The 20,979-nt window shown below is 39.6% G+C and overlaps 2 protein-coding genes across 4 annotated transcripts; both read right to left on the bottom strand.

The window, feature by feature from the left end:
• Positions 1 to 795: 795 nt before the first annotated feature.
• LOC306824267 (jun dimerization protein 2-like) lies at positions 796 to 10,825 on the bottom strand. 3 transcript variants are annotated; one of them, XM_079344348.1, is made up of 5 exons: positions 10,615 to 10,823; positions 9,450 to 9,502; positions 2,607 to 2,824; positions 2,090 to 2,194; positions 796 to 1,883 (listed from the first exon to the last, which is right to left on the bottom strand). In XM_079344348.1, the coding sequence occupies exons 3-5, from the start codon at positions 2,799 to 2,801 to the stop codon at positions 1,692 to 1,694; spliced, it is 492 nt and encodes a 163-aa protein (XP_079200474.1). In that variant the 5' UTR covers positions 2,802 to 2,824; positions 9,450 to 9,502; positions 10,615 to 10,823; the 3' UTR covers positions 796 to 1,691. The 3 variants fall into 3 exon arrangements, with proteins under 3 accessions (XP_079200474.1, XP_079200475.1, XP_079200476.1); XM_079344349.1 differs by lacking the exon at positions 10,615 to 10,823 and adding an exon at positions 10,159 to 10,246; XM_079344350.1 differs by lacking the exon at positions 9,450 to 9,502 and having other exon boundaries at positions 10,615 to 10,825.
• A 6,081-nt stretch (positions 10,826 to 16,906) lies between these two features.
• LOC306838723 (protein c-Fos) lies at positions 16,907 to 20,312 on the bottom strand. The gene is made up of 4 exons (XM_079367069.1): positions 20,054 to 20,312; positions 19,324 to 19,536; positions 18,481 to 18,588; positions 16,907 to 18,303 (listed from the first exon to the last, which is right to left on the bottom strand). Exons 1-4 carry the CDS (start codon positions 20,195 to 20,197, stop codon positions 17,599 to 17,601), a joined length of 1,170 nt encoding a protein of 389 aa, XP_079223195.1. The 5' UTR covers positions 20,198 to 20,312; the 3' UTR covers positions 16,907 to 17,598.
• Positions 20,313 to 20,979: the final 667 nt, after the last annotated feature.

Here is a 20,979-nt window from a genome sequence, read left to right as displayed (position 1 = left end):
AAGACTAGAAAAAAAACTACCAAGTCCATTTATCTGTTGTTCCTGTCTTTGAAACATATTAGCTCAGCTTTACTTTAGGTTTTAGAGTTACAGAGTTAAGTGTTGTGGTGAGATCACCCTGTTGACGATCAGGTGTTCTTTGTCAAAACTTGACTATCAAAGTGTTATTTATGAACCCTTTTTGATAGTCAACTCATTGATTAGGCTCATCATAGAAGTGCATATAAATGGCGATTAAAGAGCTATTATTGTCTTGGTAAATAATGTACTTTCTGTACTTCAAAGCAATAAAAAAAGAGGAAATCAAAACAATTTGTTCAGCGGACAACTCAAATACATCTATCAGTGTTATAAGGGCGTAGTTATGTTGTTCTTCAAGTGTGAACCAACCTCTGTACATTCTTCTACTACTGCCAATGATAATATGTATACAGTATATCTACATAATGAACCCAGAATACACTTGATACTCTTTGAAGAAAAAGCAAATCGTAAATGAGGGGAAAACAGTTAAACCGCTGTCTAATGTCTACATATTCCTGTTAATTCTGCTGAAGGGAAAATGTTCTCCAGCTGAGTCCTGAACTATAGGAGCTGTTGTGAATGATTATAATCGACTCATTTATAAAATGATAGTTAAACCCAGATTTTTAGAACAAAAAAAAACAAACAAAACGCACAATTTTGGTTTCTTAAAAGTTGTGGTATAATAACTGAGAAGAACTATATCCCCTTTCATTTCACTTCAGTGAACATATATCATGTCTAATGGTGTAAATAACAGTGTAATCTTGGTTGTAGTTAGAAAATAAAATTTAATCTATTCAGAAAACCAGAGTCATACATAAGTCCAGAACAGACATTAAAATACCGCTCAGCTGAAAAGATTTCCGTTTTGTTTTCACAGCTGTTTGACAGCGCAACATGACAGACACAGACTGAGAAGATTGAAAAGACAAATCACATCAAGTGATTAACAAGCATTTCATATATGTTTATGTATACAAAGCAGTAAAAAACAATAATAGACAGACAACAAGTCCTAAAAAATAACTGTGTAAACATTTTTTGTATATGTGCTTTTCATGACGCCAGCGTCACCACAAATCGGATCAACCGGTATCTGCCACGTTTGAGGCAGGGTGTACGAATCAATATTACAAAAACAGCCTCTACTTCTTCTGGTGTACTTGTATTGAGTAATGTATGCTATAGAAGTCTACACCTGTATATTTCGGCTATCATACAAAAGAAAACTGCAGAATACTTTGTGGGCCTCTGCATCCAACCAATGCCACACAATCTACAATGGGGTTTTGTATTAGAGCACCATATTGACATTAGTGTGTTTCCTCACTGTTGTTTCCATTCGTACTCTACTGTTCCCATTGGTCCCTTTATGCAGAGAGGGTTGAAGTAACAGCTAGGCACAATAGGTGTCAACAACAACACTTAATGCAGAGATAAAGCTGGGTGTTTCCAGTCTTTCAATGGACAGAGCCAGCTCGTGTAGCAGTACTAAAGAAGCCCTTAAACCTCCGGTCTTTGGGCGGAGTCTCCATAAGTCCTCAGTGTGGAGCTCAAGTGCATGTTTAGAAATGTATTGCCAGTTATGGTTTCATAAAAAAAATGGCTGCCACAGTGGTGCTCGTTTTAGGAATCATGGATTTGGCACCCGTTGATTCCTGGTTTCACTTTTTGTCGGTGGACAGCTGCTCCAGTAAGGGGTTGGCCTCACTCTCAGGTGTTTTGACGCTGTCGGTCCTTACGATGCAGGTGGGCCGGTGGAGGTTCAGCATCACCATAAGCTGCTGCCTTTCAATACGGAGCTCCTCAATCTGGGCCTTCAGATCAGAGTTCACCATCTCCAGGCGTTCTGATTCCTGGAGAGGGATGTTGAAAAGAAGACTATTGAAAATTTTTCAGAAAAAAAAAAAATTCAAACCAGGCTTGAATAAGCCTGACTGAGTTAGGAGTTGATTCAGCTGATTTCAGTTAAACACAAATCAGCTGTTCAGGGTTAACTGAAGTCAGCCTATTTGTAGCTACCACCCTGAGCTGGTCTGCTCTCGCTGTGTCATGAACTCACCCTTTGAAGGAAGTCGGTTCGTTCCTTCTTTTTGTTTCGGCATCGTGCTGCTGCTACCTTGTTTTTCTCTCGTCTCCTTTTCCGCCTGTCCTCATCTTCATCCATCTGCAAACAGTGTTTTATTATTACTATGAGAAGAAGGCATTTGACTAGGGTGTTTTGTAAGCGGAAACAAGTTGTAATTACCATATTCTATTCAAAGACAAGCACGTAAATATACAACCAATAGTTGTGATCATCTAGATGGGGCAAAAAATTCTTGTGCAACGCGCAATGGAATTCTTGTTGTAAGTGCTAGAGGGTATCAAATAAACACAAATCTACTACATCAGAGTGTTGGTTCTTTGGGGTAAAACCAGAGCAACATATTGTTTGAAAGAAAAAGACTGTACTTTCCTTGATAGAAGGATGTGAAACATTGTTAATCTGACACCCTGCGACCTGAAACACGTCTTTCACACACTCTTATGACTAAACCATTTCCTCTTTTTCCCCCTGCTCTGCTCTTCCTCCTCACCTCAGTCTTTATGGCCAGCGGCCTCTTCCCCAGCCTCCCCAGGAAGTGAAGCGGGGACAACATGGCGCCCAGCTGACGGAAGTCAGCCAGTTTGAGTTGATCGGTGAGCGTGGTGGCCGAGATGCCTGCCAGGGGGCCCAGGCTTGGCAGGGAGCCGGCCGCCAGCGAAGGGTCAGGTATCTGTCCCGGCATCATGTCCGACCCCGCCTCCGCCGCCCCTGTGAGAAGACAGAAAAAAGAAAGAGAGGGGACAATTAGCCAAAAAGAAGACTGGCTCACAGTGAAAACTCTAGACATATTTAATGCAGCTGAGTATACCTTTTAAATCCTGGTTTATTCAAGCAGGCTAAAATAACTCCTAAAGCACAGTACATTATAAAATCACAAAACAACAAGCTGGTTGCATAGTGAACAATACATCAACAATATTAAAGACGTTTGCTTCGTTTGTTTGGGTCAACATTTTTCTAAACCTGTCTTGCTGTCTTCTTTAACACATTCAAACGTCAACAGCTTTCACAGCTGTGTTATCTTTCTATACAGCAGCTGGTGGAAGAAAAAAAAAACTACTTCACACTGTCAGCAGCTATACACACACACAGCTCTGCAGAGAGAAACCATGGAACTCAGACTGGCTGTGCTTCTGATCAATCACAGGATGGTTTCCATTTGAAATGTTCCTCTACCTTTTTCTGAAACGAGGATTCAGAGGCTATCAAAAGCAATCATGTTAACACTCGCGCATTCCACCAACATCGTCTTTCACCAATCTGGGATCGTTTGGAGGGGTTTACCACGGCACTTTTTAAAAAAAAAAAATGTAATCAGAGAGGAATGAGGGACTGAAAGGAACAAAAAGGAGAACTTGTGCAGACCTAAAGGAAGTGGCTGAAGAATTAAGAAGGCTCTCTAATTACTGTTAGACCAAGCGGTGGAAAACTTCTGATGGCCAAATAAAAAACAAATGTTACAGAGGGGAACAGTGAAACATGACTCGACTGTACCCTGCCCATCCCTGCAAAGGAGGCGCGAGAAGACGGAATTTTAGAGAAGCTGTTTCTCTCACTCTTCAGTATAAATGATTGAAAATAAATGCAGTTAAAAAGTTGAAGTATGGAAGGAATAGTTGAGCCTTTAGCTGTGTACATTGCACATGTTCTGCTGATCTGAGTAGACACAAATACATGGAAGAAAAATCCCTCGTAACTGATACAACTAAACTGATTCTTCAAAAAAAAAAAAAACTTGGCCCTCTGACAAAATATCACGCAGGATTAACAGCTAGACCAAAAAGTATGAGGACTTTAAAACGGTTGATAATATCAGCATGACTTCTACACTAACAATCTATTTCACATTTGCCTCCCAAACCTCTGCAGGTGGGGCACAAACCACACAAAGCCCCTCTCATATGGATCCAACAAAGACGGTTATTGTGAGGCGCTGCGGAAACAGCTGACGCTGCTCGTGGTTGACGAGCTGACAGGCGGACTGTATTGTAAGTTAAACCAAGTTTTTCTTTCTTTGCTGAAGGGCTGAACAACGCTCTATTACAAAAGCCATAAAGGAGGTAATGAAAAAAACAAAGTTATGTAACTCTATTCTAATGTACTCCACCCTGCTTATGAGCTGCTCTCGAAATGTTTTTACAGTCGGACTGGAGTATACCGTTGAGCACGGTGGAAACCAGCTCACTTTTAACAGGAGGAAATCTATTCTTAACTGCTGTAAGACTCGGAGATATGTCATATCATGCTGTAGACTTTTAGTTTCTGCAGTTTCATCGAGCTTTTCAATCTTCAAGTTGCAGAAAAAAGAAAAAAAAAGTCAAGCACAACTAAAGCTTTAGTAAAACGTCAATCTCAAATGTTTTGCTCCAGATGACTTTATGTTGCATCTAAATTGCTCATATTATTATTATTACCTACAACATGAGGGGTCACAGTACATTCAGTGTCAGGCTGCTGCTTGTTGCTTAGCACCTTCAGCCAGCATGATTTAGTCCCTTCAAGGACACGTTCCTCTGTGGAGCCAGTGTCCAATGAGGCATTTTATTATTTCAATTCTGACAGCCCTTTCCCTCTCTCCCTCTCTCTCAGCCCCTCACACACACACACCCTGTATGTATACTCCCATTTACACTGCACTTGGCAGCTTGCTGCTGTTTTTACTGGAGAGGAAAAGAACAAGACAGCCCTGGTAAATATCTGTCTCAAACTAAATTCACTCTCTCTTTCTGTCCCGGGAGAAGTGTTGGAATGAAAACTTGCCAAAGACTTCTCTCTCGGCCGTCTGTCTAAGAGCAACACAAACCATAAGGTAAGCTGCTGATCCAAAGGTGAATCAAAGAGAGAGAACGCTTCAAAAATTGCCAGACAGTGATATAGCTTTCTGGCCTGCAGAAACTGAGAGACTGGATTTGATAGAAGCACTCTGATGCAGCCATACTCTGCAGAGAAAAGCCCCGACATGTTCAACATTACAATATGCTACGATTTTCATACATTGCTCATTGCCGACCAATAACTTTGCTGGAATTTAAAAGATGCAATCCAAACTACACCCTGTGCCGAGAGACCAGCCACAGGAACTGAAGCGCCCATTAGGAATGACTGAGTAAATCACTTTCAGAGCCAAAATGGAGTCCAGTTTCAAGTTGGCCAGACACTAAGGACCGGTGTACAGATTCAGATTAGACTCCCTTCTGGACAAACATGATTTTTTAAAAGGAAATTGACACTAGAAAAATAAGTCAATTCAGGAATAATTGTATTTTATGTCTATTAGTCTGGCTCCTATAAAGTACATTGTAATACAACCCTGCTCAGCCAGACATATTGCAAGGAAAGCCCCCCATTCCTGGCTATGTCTTGTTGAGACATGCAGCTCCCACTAGACTTACCACACACACACACACACACACACACACTGAAACATTGAGTACATAAACATACATAAACCCCACATTTGTCTATGACAGATCAGATCATAGAAATCCCACAGAGATAGATTTGCCTTAGGCCTAAACACAAAGGTGAAAAGCTGTCTGGAGCAGGATGTCTATCAATTATAAAAAATAAAGTGACTCACAGACAATTTATAGTCCTGTAGTCAACTCAAACACAAAACAGAGTCTTGACGTGACAGTCTTTTGATTCTAGTACGACTTTAAAAAGAGCATTTCTTTTCATCTGTTCATGAGGCTTTCAACCTGCCACACAAGTGTCTTTAAGTCCCGCCTCAAAAGTTCTCTCAGAGATATGAATTCATGAGAAGTATCATCTGTACGGCACAGGGGAAAGTTCGATGACGCATCGGACTCACACCGTTTAATTATACCCGAACACATGAGTCAAAGTGACAATTAGCATTTTTCAATAGTGTACTCTTTCTCTCCTCTTCTCTGTCAGTGGTAGACGAAGGATTAGCGGTCAGCATTTGATGATGCAACGCCGCCACTGTGCTTTTGCATTGGAGCAGAAAAGCCAGTGCCACAGCCTTTTAGGCCCGCACTAGGCTCAGACAAAGACACCTACACAGTCCGGCTCCACTGCCTCTCTCCAGGCTAAACTGAGAGGAGACATGCTGCAGCCAAGGGCGGGGAGCAGAAATGTCATGTATTAGTTATGAAATATAAGACCGTGCCCGATGTAGGTCTCTGGCTTCAGGCCAAAACTAATCTCACTGCATGAGAGCAGATAGCTGGAGGTGTGTGTGAAGAGTGTGTGTATGTGAGGGGCCCTATATATGTGCAGGCGATCACTGTGTCCTCATATATATATATATATTTAGTTACAATCCGACCGGTTTCTTTGCTCACACACTCAATCTGTCCTCAGCTTGAGTAAATGTGTCCATTTCCTGAGTCATTCCTGAGCGCAATTAGCAGAGCTGAGGAATTCAGACCCTTACCAACAGCCAGCAGCACGACTGGAGGCCCTATTATCCTCGTCCCCTATAGAGATGCTGAAGGCGAGGGGTTACTGCGGACTTTCAAAGGCTCCTCATTACCTTTATAGACTGTTTCTTTTTTTAACAGGAGCCCACAAACCGCTAACCTCGACCAGCCTGGTCATTTTAAAAGGCAGGAGTCAAATCTAATTGCTTTCTAATTTATCTTTGCCTGAGACACAACGTTGCATTATTGTGCTGCCAGACTGCTGAACATTAAATCACCGGATCGTGGTATGCAAACTTTCCAAGGCCACTTTTTTTTTTGTCAGCATTAACATCTAATTCTGGACTAATAAGGCACTGCACAGCCCACACAGCAGCATCTTGCAAAAGTCACGCAAACAGCTCCTGAAGCTCAAACGCTACACGAGTGCTGAAAATGAACAATGAGCAAAAAAAAGAAGAAAAAAAAAACGAAAAAAGGATCAGGCCAAGGCACGCTCTCTCACTCTTGTGGCCAAGGTCTGAGCGATCATCATTACCGTCTGCCCTCCATCAGGCTGTGTGTTGAGTTACAGACTTTCGCAATCCTCTGAGGAAACCAGGGAATTTGGCAGCGACCGTCCTCGAGGACAGGACAGTCCAAATATACAGAATCTTCATTCCTCCAACACCTCATTATGTTGTCGTTGGAGGGACGAGGAGGGAAGAGATGCCCTGAAATTGGCTGCTGTCCTGATCATGTTGCTGTCATCAACTTGATTATGACAACAGGAAATAGAATCTGTTTTTCTACTCAGTTTTTCAGGGCTGAAAAGCTGCCACAGATAGATGGATGTTTTTTTTTTTCATGATTACTTAATTTTCCCCAAACAATTCAAAGCCGCGTGGAATATTAAACCCCCGTTGTTGATAAAGACGAGATCTTGGCTGCAGCAGAGGCCACTTTTGTTCACAATGAGATTACACAAGAGAGCAGGAAGTTTATCTATTGCATTTTATTGTACACTTCACTGTAAGATTACAAGTTGGGTTTTTTTCAGGCAAACGGAAACACAAAGCACCTGCAGATATGCACGAAGCCAGAGCACTGTGGCTGCCTGCAGTCAAACATTACTATGTGATTATTGGCTGGATTCCTGCTCAACCTGCTTCATGCCATTCAAACACTCACACATCTATATTCTGCACCGGGGTGGTCCTGCTTGACTTATTATAATGTTAGCGTTTTCCTCCACATTGCAAGTCAGGATTAGACGTTGCATTGCAGCGAGCTTTGACTTGGCTCAGACGTGGATTAAAGGACTCGAAATACAAACTGCAGACAAAAGCCATTTCAGACGTATGGAGTTCACGTCTATGACAAATCCAAAGTAAGTTACATGAAATCCCTGATTATCAAGATATTGGCCAACCCAGTCCAGAAAAATCTGATTTGAGGCTGCCTGTTGAGGCAATCACGGTTGTTGCGTAATGTGGGGTTGTCACTTTTATGCTGCCTCACACTTTGTTCTCTTACATTTCCTCATCTATCTGACGCTGGGTCTGATTCAACAAGCACAAGTTTCTGCAGTAAACTACATGTTTAATGCTTTTGTTGCTGTGGAGCGTTGTGAGCTAAAGACCACTGTCTAGGTCCATGTTTAGTCACTGAGCTGTTATTTCTGTGCAAATAGAGAAGACTAACCCTTAGTCTGAACAAAATTCAGGCAATCTGGAAATCATAACTATGTGCCTGGGCCTTCTAAAATCAAGTTTTACTGGGCTCTTTTCTGAAAAGACAACCCGACAGACTTTAATGATTCTTCTCTGTTACACCTCTGGACATTTGGGTGTTTGCTTCCACATGCAGCTTGTCCTGAAACTGTTTTTACAGACCATGTGGAAAAGCTTATAGGGACTACAATGTGAGACTGATAATGTGATACATGCAGCAGTGAATATCTGCTCCCCCAGCATTAGTATTAGTATCACTGAGCCTCGTTGTTGCATAGTTGGCTGGCTCGCCTGCAATGCGTCTGCTATCTATTCAGTGTACTGGGGTGCACCTTGGCAATTCCAGTTCTCCAGAGACACACTGGAAGGCATTTCTACTTAAAATAAACTCTGTGCGCCCACGTCCAGCCTCTCAGCCCTGTCGGCCCTGCGCCGCTTGTCGGCTCGCCAGCCCTTCCCCATTAATCCACAGCAGCGTTCCATTTATGCAGGAACCATCCGACCAATGTGCCTGGGCAGGCGCTGGGGCATTTAAACCCTCTGCAACACACACTGGATCACTTAGACGCACGCAAACACAGATAAAGACACAAAGGAAACACATATATATAAAGAACACAAATAGTTTCCCCTGCACGGCATGTCGCTGTACAAGCAAGCACCGCAGCAGCTGAGGAACATGCACTAGGAAAACACTGAACCTATGAACTTGCAAGCTACAAAGACCCCACATCATTTTTACCATTCTTAAATTGGCCTTTAACATTTAGGCCAACAGGGGCAGATAACTAAGGTTCTGGTTACTGCCAGTGCCCCTGTTACACAGTAATGTGTAAATCTTTTCAAAGATCCCCATTTAGACGGGGCTATGATGTTTACTGACTCATCACACAGGGAAAGAATTGGACTATCTGGTGATCATGAAGACATTTAATATGTAAAGGTAGCATGCACATGCCAAACAGTTTCCCGTATCCAGGAAAGAAACAGAAACATGCAGAGAATATGAACTATGCTTAACCACAAACGTTTACTAATCAAACCAATCTAAGCACACATCCCTAGCTGTACTTGCACGCTGCCAAACATACTTCACATGTAATTGACATCATTGTGTGACACTGTGAACTGGCTATGCAAGAAAATAAGTTGTTCAGTGTAGGACATGGTGAGACTCAAGAGGGGTTCTTAATGAATTCAACTTAAATGTGTTTAAAAATGCACCTTACTTACTCAGAGAAAACCTTCCAGTTGTCTTCTGTCAATGATGCAACTGTGTTTGGACACTGTGGAAATGTAATAACATAATAATGATCAGTCATAGAATATGGTGATATAAAGAGAACTGAAATGACTGAGTAACATCAAATGAAAACTATTCTCTTTTTTTTTTCTTTAAGTGTCAAAAAATGTTTGTCTTATTTACGGTAATGTTTTTTTTCTTATGTTTGTGTATTTATTTGTTCGTATTTAATGTAAATTGAAAATATTGGGGTGAATCTGTTTTTTTTTAAAACTGTAAACAAACTTGTGTTCTAGAAAAGTGTGGTACTGTATCATAGAAATAAATCAATCTTAATAGTAGTAAGTCCATTCATCCAAACACGTGAATATGGTTATCTAACAGACAATTTAAGCCTGCTGTGTTGCAGCATGTTTCTAATAGTAACAGTGAAAGTAGAAGACTAACGTTGCACCTGTCTGAACTAACACGAACCTACAGGGCAGTACAGTAATAACAGCTTTAATTTAGGCGCTACTTTGCTGTAAAACAGAACAATAATAATAATAAATCTGTGCAGAGTGCATGTAGTGTGGTGCACCAGGCTCTCTGAGCTAACAGCTAGCCTCATATGAAAAACCCACAGCGTGCGGCGGGTATAGTGTTACATAACTACATTCACTTGGCTAACCGAGACTTCCCCTGTTTAGCAACACTGACATTAAAACTCCTGCGATGAAAATACCAGCAGTCCGACTCCAGCTAGCGCGTCCTTTAACTCATGTTGTGTGTAAATACGGAGCAGTGAGGAGACTGTTGCCACGACAACGTAACATACTTAACGGCTGCGGCGGCACGAAGTGGCGCTAATTGACTTTTTCCGTTTAGAGCAACGAAAAGTTTTTAAACTTTAAAATCCCAAGACTTTTAAAACGAGCAAATCATTGAAAACACATCCTGTTAGTTGTATATAACCTGACTCAAACGGCGCATAAAACCCCGGGCAATTTAAAGTTATAAACGTGGTCAGAAAAGTGCAAAAAAAAAATGTATACATGTATATATAAAACACGCAAACTAGAAACAATATGTTCTCACTCCAGGAAAGAAACGAGCAAGAGCAAGGCAAACAACAATGGCATAATGCTGTCTTGATGTGCTGATATGCGGACCTACCTATTGTGCGTCCAAAATCCGCAGTAGTAATAAGGTGAGGGAGCTGCGAGACGGATGTAGGTTTTTGGGACTAGCTGAGGTCGTTGCATCAGCTCGTTTAAGTACTGCTCTCTTGTCTGTGAGAGCTCAGGAATGCGGAAGTACTCTCCCGTACGTAAGCACGGATGAAAATAATGTAAGAGGAGGGCTTTCCACACACACACACACACAGTTTATATGCTCCACCCCTAGCAACCCCCAAAAAAAAAAACATACACAGAGTCGAGGAGAGAAAAGTTTCAGCGGAGGAGGGGATAAAGGGTGAGTGAAATAGCCAACACATGCCTGCAGCCAGAAACGACTCAGTTCGTTATTGCTATAAACACATGTCTTAGCTGCAGGTGTTTTATTTGACACAATGTGGGAGTAATGAAATGTCGGTCCTGCCAGGAATAAAAATTGAGATTCCACATATTTTTAACCTTCATTAAAGGAGATTTGACATGGGAGGTCATAGATAAGAGTGTAAGTGCAAGGAATCTAAGACTCTACACCTTACCTTGTTTCTTTACATACCGTATTTAAAAACCTATTATTGCAACTTCCTCCTGTGAAATGGACTTCGTGACTGTTGGCTTACTGTAAAGAACTTGCATAGAAGTTTTAAGTGGATCTGACTTTAAACTGGTAATAAACAAGAAAGGTAAAAGTCTGAAAAAAATAAACCATTTATATGAACTAACTTGCCATAATATGCCAGAGTCCTTCAGTTTATCTTTCATCTCTTAGTGATTCCCTACCCGCAGTGTGATACCCAGCAGACCATGCTGTTATTTGTAGTCTTTGTTTGAGTTGCATGAATTTAGCAGACATCTTGGGATTAAAGGGGGATGTAGTTTAGCTGATAGTTTCTTACATTTAAATGACTCATTAAAGTCACAAACTTACTGTTAGAACAGCTTGCAGCCAATTCACAAATTCAAAGCTTTCTGTCATTCTTGTTTAAATAAGTGTACGTTAAAAAAAATTAAAGGCATTTATTTAAAAAAACAAAGAACACTTCGTCATTTGAATAGGATCAATAAAGGATACTTTATTGATCTCCAGAGGGGAAATTCTGGTGTTGCAGCAGCACAAGACAAGTAGAAGAAGAACATAATAAAAATGAAAATGGAAATAGAATAAATTAGATAAATGTAAAATTACAATAGGGGGTATATACAAGTATATGACTGGTGAAGTTAACTATGCAGGGAATTAAGACATTATGTGCAGTGAATGGCATAACAATAGTAAATCATGTACTCTCTCAATATTTTCACTTTTCAGGGTTGTATTTTTTTTAGACAAATTCACAGAAGGGTTCAATTTTTTTAATTCGTAGGGGAGAGGAAAATGAACGCCTGAGTTAAATCACAAAAATGATGTCAAACCTTTTCAGTTGAATGTTCCTGAATGTTCCAGAAAACTTGAGAGGACCCTTTGTACTGCTTCCCTCTTGTGTTTACAGGCACAATTACATCCCACTGGACATCTCAAAAGACTGAAATGTGTTGGTTTAAAGTAGATAATGATGATCTCTTTGATGGAAGCTGTACATGAATAATGCATTGTGGTTTTAATGTATAATGATGTACAAAATGGTGGCAAGATCTGAACAAAATCTACTTGTTAATTATGTTCCAAATCTCAGACAATCAAAACACAGCTACAATACAATACCAATCACACTGAAAATTTTGGAGGCGTTTCCCTGATATTGCAATCACAAAGAAGAGAACAACTTAAACAGTTCAACTTACATTACTGTGCAGCTTTTATTACATCTCAGGTTTTGGCCCCGTTGGGTTTTACACAATATCATTTCAACTGTTCCTCCTCGAACAAGCAGCTGAGTTATTAAAGGCTGACCAAAATACTCCACTCTGTTCCTTTTTTTAGATTCTAATTTGGTTCTGCTGTGATTTATGTTCGTATCTGAGGGGAGGTCGAGTGGGGGCAGTGCGTCACAGTCGCTCCTCACAGAGATGACAAATGTCAGGGGAGGAATTTGGGGGTTAATAAAGCAGAACTGATCCAACAGGCAGACAGATTTCATAAAACAGGAGGGTCCTGAACATCTTTTGGTTACACAGTTAAGAGGTTTTCCCTCTTTGCAGGTTTATACTTTGAGCTGGATTCCTCCATGAATGCAGAAAGGCAGGCAGCGATGTCACTCAGTACTCGGACACACATGTTGCTTGCTCATTTGGCACTTTAAGCCTTTAAGAGGGTGTTGTGGCTACCAAGAATAATAAGCATCGGCAATGGCACACTGAATAAACATATACCAGTCTGAATATGCAGACCATGTATTCAAGGCATGTTCATTTGTTCAAGGGAAGTTTTTTAATTATTTAATTGTAAAAACTCACTTTCAATGTGAAAAAATATAAAACACAGTGCAGTAATTGAAGCGTTTAGGTACTTACTAGGTTTCAGAGTTCTCAATGACATGACAATCTAAATTTTTGACCATATGATCCTCAAGAAAAGTATTTGCATTAAAAGATAATCTCAGATTCTCTTTCTCGCAGCTGCTTGAGTAATAAATGGAGAGGGGGATCAATTTGTGGTTTTGCAGTACTGCAAAACTTTTTCAGAGTTCTTCTTCCTGTGTAGGCTTCAAAATGTAATGACTTCACGCTCAATACACACGTCCTTCATACTTAACATCCACATTGATTTAAAAAGATGTAAACAAGACAAATTCTTTGATTTAAACTAAAAGCACATGTATAGCTTCAGGTCATGTTAAAGTGCTTTGTAGCAATAATCAAGAAACATCGTTGGGAAATACCCAGCAACCAGACACCCTTAGACATAATTCTGACTCATTGTCCGACCTTCTGCAGACAATATGGACTTGACTTATTTTTTCTGTTGTTTCATTAAATTTCCTTCCTACCTTCCTTTTTTTTCCCTCTTTCAAAATAATCTCAGACACTTGTCACAAAACTTGTCTGGCATATTTTTATAGATGTACAGTTTTACACTGAGTTATTTAAAACTGTATGCAGAAGTTCTACATTTTGGGAATAATTTTCAAATTTCACAATTTCCCATCTTTTGGAAACAAAGGTTTATGGGCAAATTGCACTTTTTATCCTTATAGTTTATGTGATAATCTGCAGTGGAGCAATTTTGTAATGTCTGCAATTAGACCTAAATGTGTGCCTGACCTTATATGAAATTATTGTACTAAATAGTAGTGTACATAATTGCAATTAGTGTCCCAACTAAAATCAATATATCTCTATTATAAAACCATCTTCTCTTGTCTTCATGAATGAGGACACAAGAAAATGTGCTCTGGTCTAACAAACACAAAAATATAAGAGCAATTTGTTTTAGTTTATTGAATTCATAGTACATTCAATGAGCCAATCAAATCACCTCTTTCACAAATTGCTTAATATGCTGAATTTAAACCCTTTTTTCAAAGTCATCTCTCTTTAAATAACAAGCCATTTGTTAATATTTCAGTTCAGTCCATTTCCTCCCTTATACTGACCCTTTTTCTGTTTTAGTAAAATTGCTGTTATTTGGAATTAATGTTGATAAATGGTATCCAGATGTGTCCAGTGCTATAAAAAGTGCATTATACAATTCACAGTCTTAATTAATGATACAGTTGTGAAAATGTAAGGGGTAAGTAAGTGCAAAATAAAGTATCAAATCATCACATTGTCTTTTTCTTCTTATTGTATCATTGGTGGCATGATCTGAAGTCAGGTGACCCAGTCTTCCAGGAACCTTTATGACACTGATTTATCCCTGTAAATATAGCACTTCCTTGGGAATATCGCAGCAGAGGGAAACACAGTGCGGTCAAGAGGTGCATGAGGATGAGATAACAAAGGTGGAAACAGTGAGCACAAAACAAATAATGGAAAGATAGAGATCTGTTTCCATGTGAGACATATTAAGACAGTGTGCTGATGTTGGTTGGAGGGAACCAATTCGGAGCATTACTTTTTACAACATTACACGACTGTTAAACTTCAGCTGCATGTATGAACTTTTCAAATACAGCAGGCGTTTTATTGCTTTAAAGCAAAGTTCATAGTTGCACATAAAAACAAAAGTATAAATAAAACAAACCAGGAAATGTTAACATTATATCAAGCACTAAGCCCTAGCAGATTAAAATCACTAATTTTGGTTTCGTGTACATGGTATTAACGTGTTATTTAAAGATGTTTCTGGAAGAAGAAAAAAAGCCACAACCTTCTGAAAAAAAACAACAACCATAATTTGGCCAATATTACCTCTGCTGAGGCTGAAGTATGATTGGGATTATGTGAGGTCACCAAGAGGCCCTATATTTTTTTTTTAATTTGACTGTTTTCACTAAAGTTCATCAGTGTATTTTAATTTCCTCTACTTTTTCCTGACAGCTGTTTGTTGAATTTATTGTCAATTATAATGTACAGATAAAAAATAAATTATGAAATAATTCCATATTGTCAGCTATATTTACTTTTATGACACTATCAATCATACATACTAATAAAACAAGAAGATTTGTAAACAAATTTAAAACCCTGACATATGATAGTCTGCAGAATATTTAGACTTTTGATACTCTAAATAGCTCAAAAGGCTAATAACACTTAGTTAGGTTTAAATTTGAATGTGAAACTCAACCACTACAATTTTTTAAAACAACATATATTTCTCTTGGTCAAATGTCGACAAATAATACCTAATCCTCAGTTCGTTTCCAATAGCACACAACAACAATGTGGCTTGATGGTTGGTTGTGAACTGCAGCTTTGTGATAATTACAATTTTATACCAGGCGGTGACAAGCATCACACTGCTTGACTCACAAAGTGTGGTGGAACAAGTGGAGTGGACAGAAAGTAAGTCTGTAGACATTGGAGCTGTTGACAGGCCCATCAGTCGTCCCTTTAAAAAGAAGCAGTGCATCGAGGCACATGCAAACATAAATATCCATAAAATGAGGCGCTCCATTGATTCCTGACACTGCTCGTACTGTTGCTCCCCCTACTGATTAAAGAAAATACAACATCTCTAACTTAAATGAACAGTACATTGACTTGTAGTTTATGTTGTATAAGCGTAAGGTTTATTTGGAAAAAAATCAAAAAGCTTATCTTTTCACCAGAATATAGATAAGTCAACATTAAATGCACTCACAGTGATGCAATGATGTTATGCCTTTCAATGGGTCTAACTAAAAAACTAGACTAATAACCGAAACCAATCAGCCTGGGCCCCCTAAATGTCCCGTTTACTGTTCCGAGAAAAACATTGGCATTGTTAAAAATTAATGAAACCAATGATGTCCGCTGTGTTATGCGATAAGAAGTTTGTTTACACTCCTGCTCATGCTCCGGCCTGCTCCTTGTTTTTCCGGTAACATCCGCAAGCCACGAAACATGATACCCGTCGCCATGGAAACAAAACAACTGCAGTTCCCAAACATGGTCAAAGGGGAAGTGAGACGTATTCGTATTCGCGTGCTGACGTCACGCAGAGCGCGCACCGTCCTACTGCAGCTGTAGAATTGGATTCCCTGGGCCAGTGGAGCCAAGAACGAGATATGAATAAATAATTAACCTGCTGTTTCTACCGCTCCCACTCATTTTAAAGACAATTCCCGCAATGATTGCACTTTATGTAATACTGTTTCCAAAAATAGACACATTGACATTTATAGACAGTATGCAGATAGGCTATTAGGTTCACAGCATGATCTATTAAATCTACAGCTAAATATATTACGTGTTAACATATCATGCTACGTTATCCTTATTAGCAGATTGGAATTGATTGGTCATATGTTTTGTTTTGTTTTACTCTTTACCAATAGATGTTAGCCTAAGTTCACTTAGATTATTTACCTCAGGAGGAAGCAATATACAGGAGGGGAATCATCACGAAATAATTTATGAAGGCTTAGTTGTGTTGGAGCTTCATTCAGTAGTAGTAAACCATATTCATCATGCTACAGAAAAACATAAACTTAGCAAGGACAAAACTTTCCCTTTCCAAAACCTTTGGTTCTCATGAACTTCTAATGTCATGAAATCAAAATGTTAAAAGGAACTTTGAAACTATATAAAGTAGGACATTTTGGTTTCTCGGAATATATATATATGTGTGTGTGTGTATAAATACATATAGCCTTTTTACAGTAGCATACTAGACATCTGCTAATGATATTTTTGTGAGACTGATAATTGTGTCACGGGATCGTTCTTATTCAAGAATGACAACAAAAGCAAGACAGTCTTTGTTTTTTAATTTTATTTCCACTGTTACACCATTTTTTTGCATTTGATAAGTAAAAAAATAAACTATGTCATAAAATACATCTTGATAAAATACATAACATGATCATTTTTTGAAAATATCAGTTAGGAGACACCTTACGGCAAGATGTTACACCTACACGCTACACGTCAGTTACCCTGCTAATTTTACATGTTGGCTACAACATAACTTTGTCAACAGTATAACACGTACATTATAGGCTACTGAGCTTCATCTAACTTCACATCACATTTAATTCTCTTTAAACATAGGATACCACCTCTTCTCCGAACACAGATGACTTTTATTTGCATGCATTTTTGTTACCAGCAAAAATTCTTGTTTCAGAGAATTGCACAGACAGAATGGAAGAGATCAACCCTGATACATCCACAGAAACATGTCATCAACACAACCTTTGATGTTTATGTTTTCACAACACCAAAACTCACATGATATTATTTGAGAGCGAGAGAGATCATAGCTTGCTGGCTGGTGAAAATGTAATAACAATATATTGTTATTACATTTATAAATGTAATAACAGACAAAGAACAAGTAGTTCTATAAGCATTAAGGGTCCTACAGCTCGGTATGTTTTTGGCACCCTCAAAAAGTAGTTTGAACCATGTTTGAAGGTTCAAGGTTCATTGATACATCATTGCATAACATGCTTTGCATTCACAAGGCCAGAAGTGTTGGAGAGTTAAGATTTTCTTTCATTAACTCTGATGCACCTAGGCTGCCTTTGAGGTCATCAAAGTCTTCAGACAAGGAATCAATCTCAGAGAAATTAAAGGAAAACACTGTGCGATAATTGCTACAAGTGGGACTGGAAGACATGACTGGTGTGTTCAAAGATTCAAGGTCATTTGCCACAGACTTGTACAGGGTTTCCCAGTCTGAGAGGCAGAAAGGGCTGCTCATGTCAATGTCAGGGACTGATGCTGCCATATCAGGAGTCACTGCCATCTCAAGACTTGGCACCAAGTCATCCAGCTCATCTCCTTGTAAGTCCTCCAGGGCCTCTTCTTCTGCACTCGAACACAGCAGGATATTGGAGTTGCCCAAAATAGCTGCAGCTGGAATGCATGAGACATCCATGTCTTGACCAATAGGGACTTCTGCAACAGTTGGGTTACCCTCTGGGCTTTTTACATTCTCTAGGATGGAAAGCAGCTGAGGGGAGGCTGGAGGGTCCTGTAGCATTGTGTTAGCATCATCCTCATTGTCTGCCTCCTTCTCCACATCCTCCTCATCATTTGCTGGGAGTTTGCAGGAGGGTTTATGGGAGGCTAAGACCTTCTCCAGTCTCTCCTTCTCCTTCAGTAGGTCGTTTATTTCTGTCTGGAGGGCAGACTTATCCTCTTCAAGCATGTCAGTTTCCTGAGATGAGGAGGAAGAAAATCAAGGAATAAACACTCACACTGCAACACTGCCAAGCAGACATCTTTGTGATGCTCCTGTCATCTTTAATCACAGGTTAGGCCTACGTGTAAGGCATCATTGGATAACTGCACGTGGTGTGTGACAATCTCTGTTTACATAAAGCAGCATACTTACAGCTTGCAGAGTGTCTATTAGCTCCCTCCGTCTGTTGCGACACTTTGCTGCAGCGATTTTGTTCCTCTCCCTCCTGATCCTCCTCCTCTCATCCTCCTCTTTCGTTGCCTGGAATCAGTCACAAATCACCAAATTCAATAACCATCCTGCTTCGTTTTTGCCATATCAGCAGTTGGCTCGATAACATATTTCCTCTCGCCAAAAAGGTAAAAAGAAAAATCTTCGTCGCAGTGTATGCTGGGAATACTGATCGGTGCAGACGCTCCCGTTCAGTTCAGGCGTTAAAATGCTGCAACACTGGCACTGTCCAGTCAGGCACGTGAGCGCGCACGTTTTTTTTTTTTTTGCGATTAATCGTCCTCCTTATTAACATGGCTGTGCTCCTTATTGCAAAAGTAATGTTTTGGTCACCACTACAAGCAGCGATCTAATTACACCGGGACGCCCAACGTGCATGTTACATTAACACACACGCACCCTTCTTCGTGTCCTATTGATAATAACGCGATAACTCACGTCTCTAAATTTCTGCCAGATTAATTAGGCTTTGGCAGATGAAATAGGTTTATGAAAGGTTTTGTATGTTCATATCATTGATAGACTAATTGATTGGTTGGTTGACATAGATAGATAGATAGATAGATAGATAGATAGATAGATAGATAGATAGATAGATAGATAGATAGATAGATAGATAGATAGATGTGATTTGATTTGATTGATTTCATAGGCCAATTTGATTGATATATGTCCGCACTTTTTAAACTGACATTTAATTTCTAACATGGTCTTCTTTATTTTATTATTATTTTTATCTTGAATTAAGCTTTCTATTTGACATACCTTATCTTTCAGCCCTCTCCTGTTTGAGGACTTTGCCTTGTTTGCTCCTCCCGAGACAGAGGACTGGTCCTTGCTTTGAGTTCTGGTCTTCGCACGGCCGGACGCAGAGACAGATGTGATGACTGTCGGCTGCACCATCCATTTCAGATCCGGCGAGGTTGAGATTGCAGTTACAGTCGGAACAAAGAGTTCTGCTACACTGGTATCAATGTCCTGGTAAAGCAAAGATCACAGAGAAAAAAAACATATGAATGCTGTCAAACCCCAATTTAGATCATATCTGATGACTTGGGAATCATCTCCGTATGATGACCTTAGGTATTCTTAAAACAGGCCTTTTCACCATTTGACTGAGGAATGCCAAAAAGACAAAATATATACAATGCATCCATCAGAACTACTTACATGCTCATGCTCTTAACATCAAGTCATCATAACACAATTTCAGGCTATATTAAAGGTCATAAATATGTACAGTATGTGTACATTGCATTACTGATTGTGCTGCAGAAACAGAGACTCTTCAGTCTGTGTATTTGTAAAGAAGCCTCTTAAGCAGCGAACGGTAATAATGTTCAGGAACAGGCTGTCTATGAAATGTAGCCTACATGGAAATGTGGGAGCATTTAATACCAACACACAAGCCTTTTGCACCTTATAATGCATAAATTATCCTGCACTGCCAATGTTTTTTTTGATTAGCCTATTTCTTTAGATGATCCGCTTGTACCTTGTCGCTGTCCACTGATGATGAAAACGAGTCAGAAGGATGCTGGCTGCACCCAGGGGTGTCCCCGCCAGGCGATGCTGTGCTACAGCTGGACGAAGAGTCGAACTCAATGCTGGAGTCTGGATGCATATTCTGGTTTAACATCTCTGCATAAAAAGCGAGTGCAGTCGATCTATTCTAAATCGAAAAATGTACGCTTTAATGCCTTTCTTGCTTCATTTGCCAGCTTCATAAAGGACAACTGTGCAGATAGTGGAGAGGCCCGCCTTTTATAGTGAGCCGGATTTTTATGAATGAAATCTGTGTGGTAAGACTGAACCATTTCACGCGGGGAAGGGTAAGTAAGACAAATAAGAGATTATTTTAAAATAAAATGAAATAAAAAGACAACCAGTCAGTAAATCAAGTGTATCAGCATTATCATATTGCCGAAGCTTTTTCTATTTCCTTAGATCTGTCGAGAAAAATCGCGAGTATGTGTTAAGTGACACCCCTATTGCATGAGGTACCCATCGCCATGAATGAACTACGTCACATCATGTATGCAGCATCTGCATCATATAGGCTACGTGATGTTCTCTCTGTGTCCTCATATGTTCACACGATGTACCTAAATTTTACTGCAGCATTGCAATAGAATTTTTTTCTCAAGAAGAGGAGAGATGATTTCAATTAAACAAATTAATACACATTGTAAGGTCTGTACCGTGCAATAATATAGTATTAACCAGTAATAATGGCATTAACCAAACTCAATTTCTTATACATGTTGTATCCTAAATCAGCATGATTAATATGACTTTGCATAGTTCCTACCACCCCACCTAATTAATTATGAGCTGCTATCTTTATGGAGTGCCTTCCAGATATCACATTGGCTTTCACCTGTCTCTGCATATGAATAAAGCTTCAGCAACAGAATTGTC

The sequence above is a fragment of the Symphodus melops genome (assembly GCF_947650265.1).
Source record: "Symphodus melops genome assembly, chromosome: 1".
Lineage (NCBI taxonomy): Eukaryota > Metazoa > Chordata > Actinopteri > Labriformes > Labridae > Symphodus > Symphodus melops.
This window is presented reverse-complemented; position numbering and strand designations above follow the sequence as displayed.

Bases quoted from the DNA above. Each gene is read 5' to 3' on its own strand.
- LOC306824267 (XM_079344350.1), bottom strand. From the start codon at position 2,801: ATGATGCCGGGACAGATACCTGACCCTTCGCTGGCGGCCGGCTCCCTG. The intron at 2,195-2,606 runs GTGAGGAGGAAG...CACTGTTTGCAG, and splicing joins CGCTGGCCATAAAGACTGAG to ATGGATGAAGATGAGGACAG. The intron at 1,884-2,089 runs GTGAGTTCATGA...ATCCCTCTCCAG, and splicing joins GAACCGACTTCCTTCAAAGG to GAATCAGAACGCCTGGAGAT.
- LOC306838723 (XM_079367069.1), bottom strand. From the start codon at position 20,197: ATGTTAAACCAGAATATGCATCCAGACTCCAGCATTGAGTTCGACTCT. The intron at 19,537-20,053 runs GTACAAGCGGAT...TTGCTTTACCAG, and splicing joins CATCAGTGGACAGCGACAAG to GACATTGATACCAGTGTAGC. The intron at 18,589-19,323 runs GTATGTCAAATA...GACTGATTCCAG, and splicing joins GGAGAGGGCTGAAAGATAAG to GCAACGAAAGAGGAGGATGA.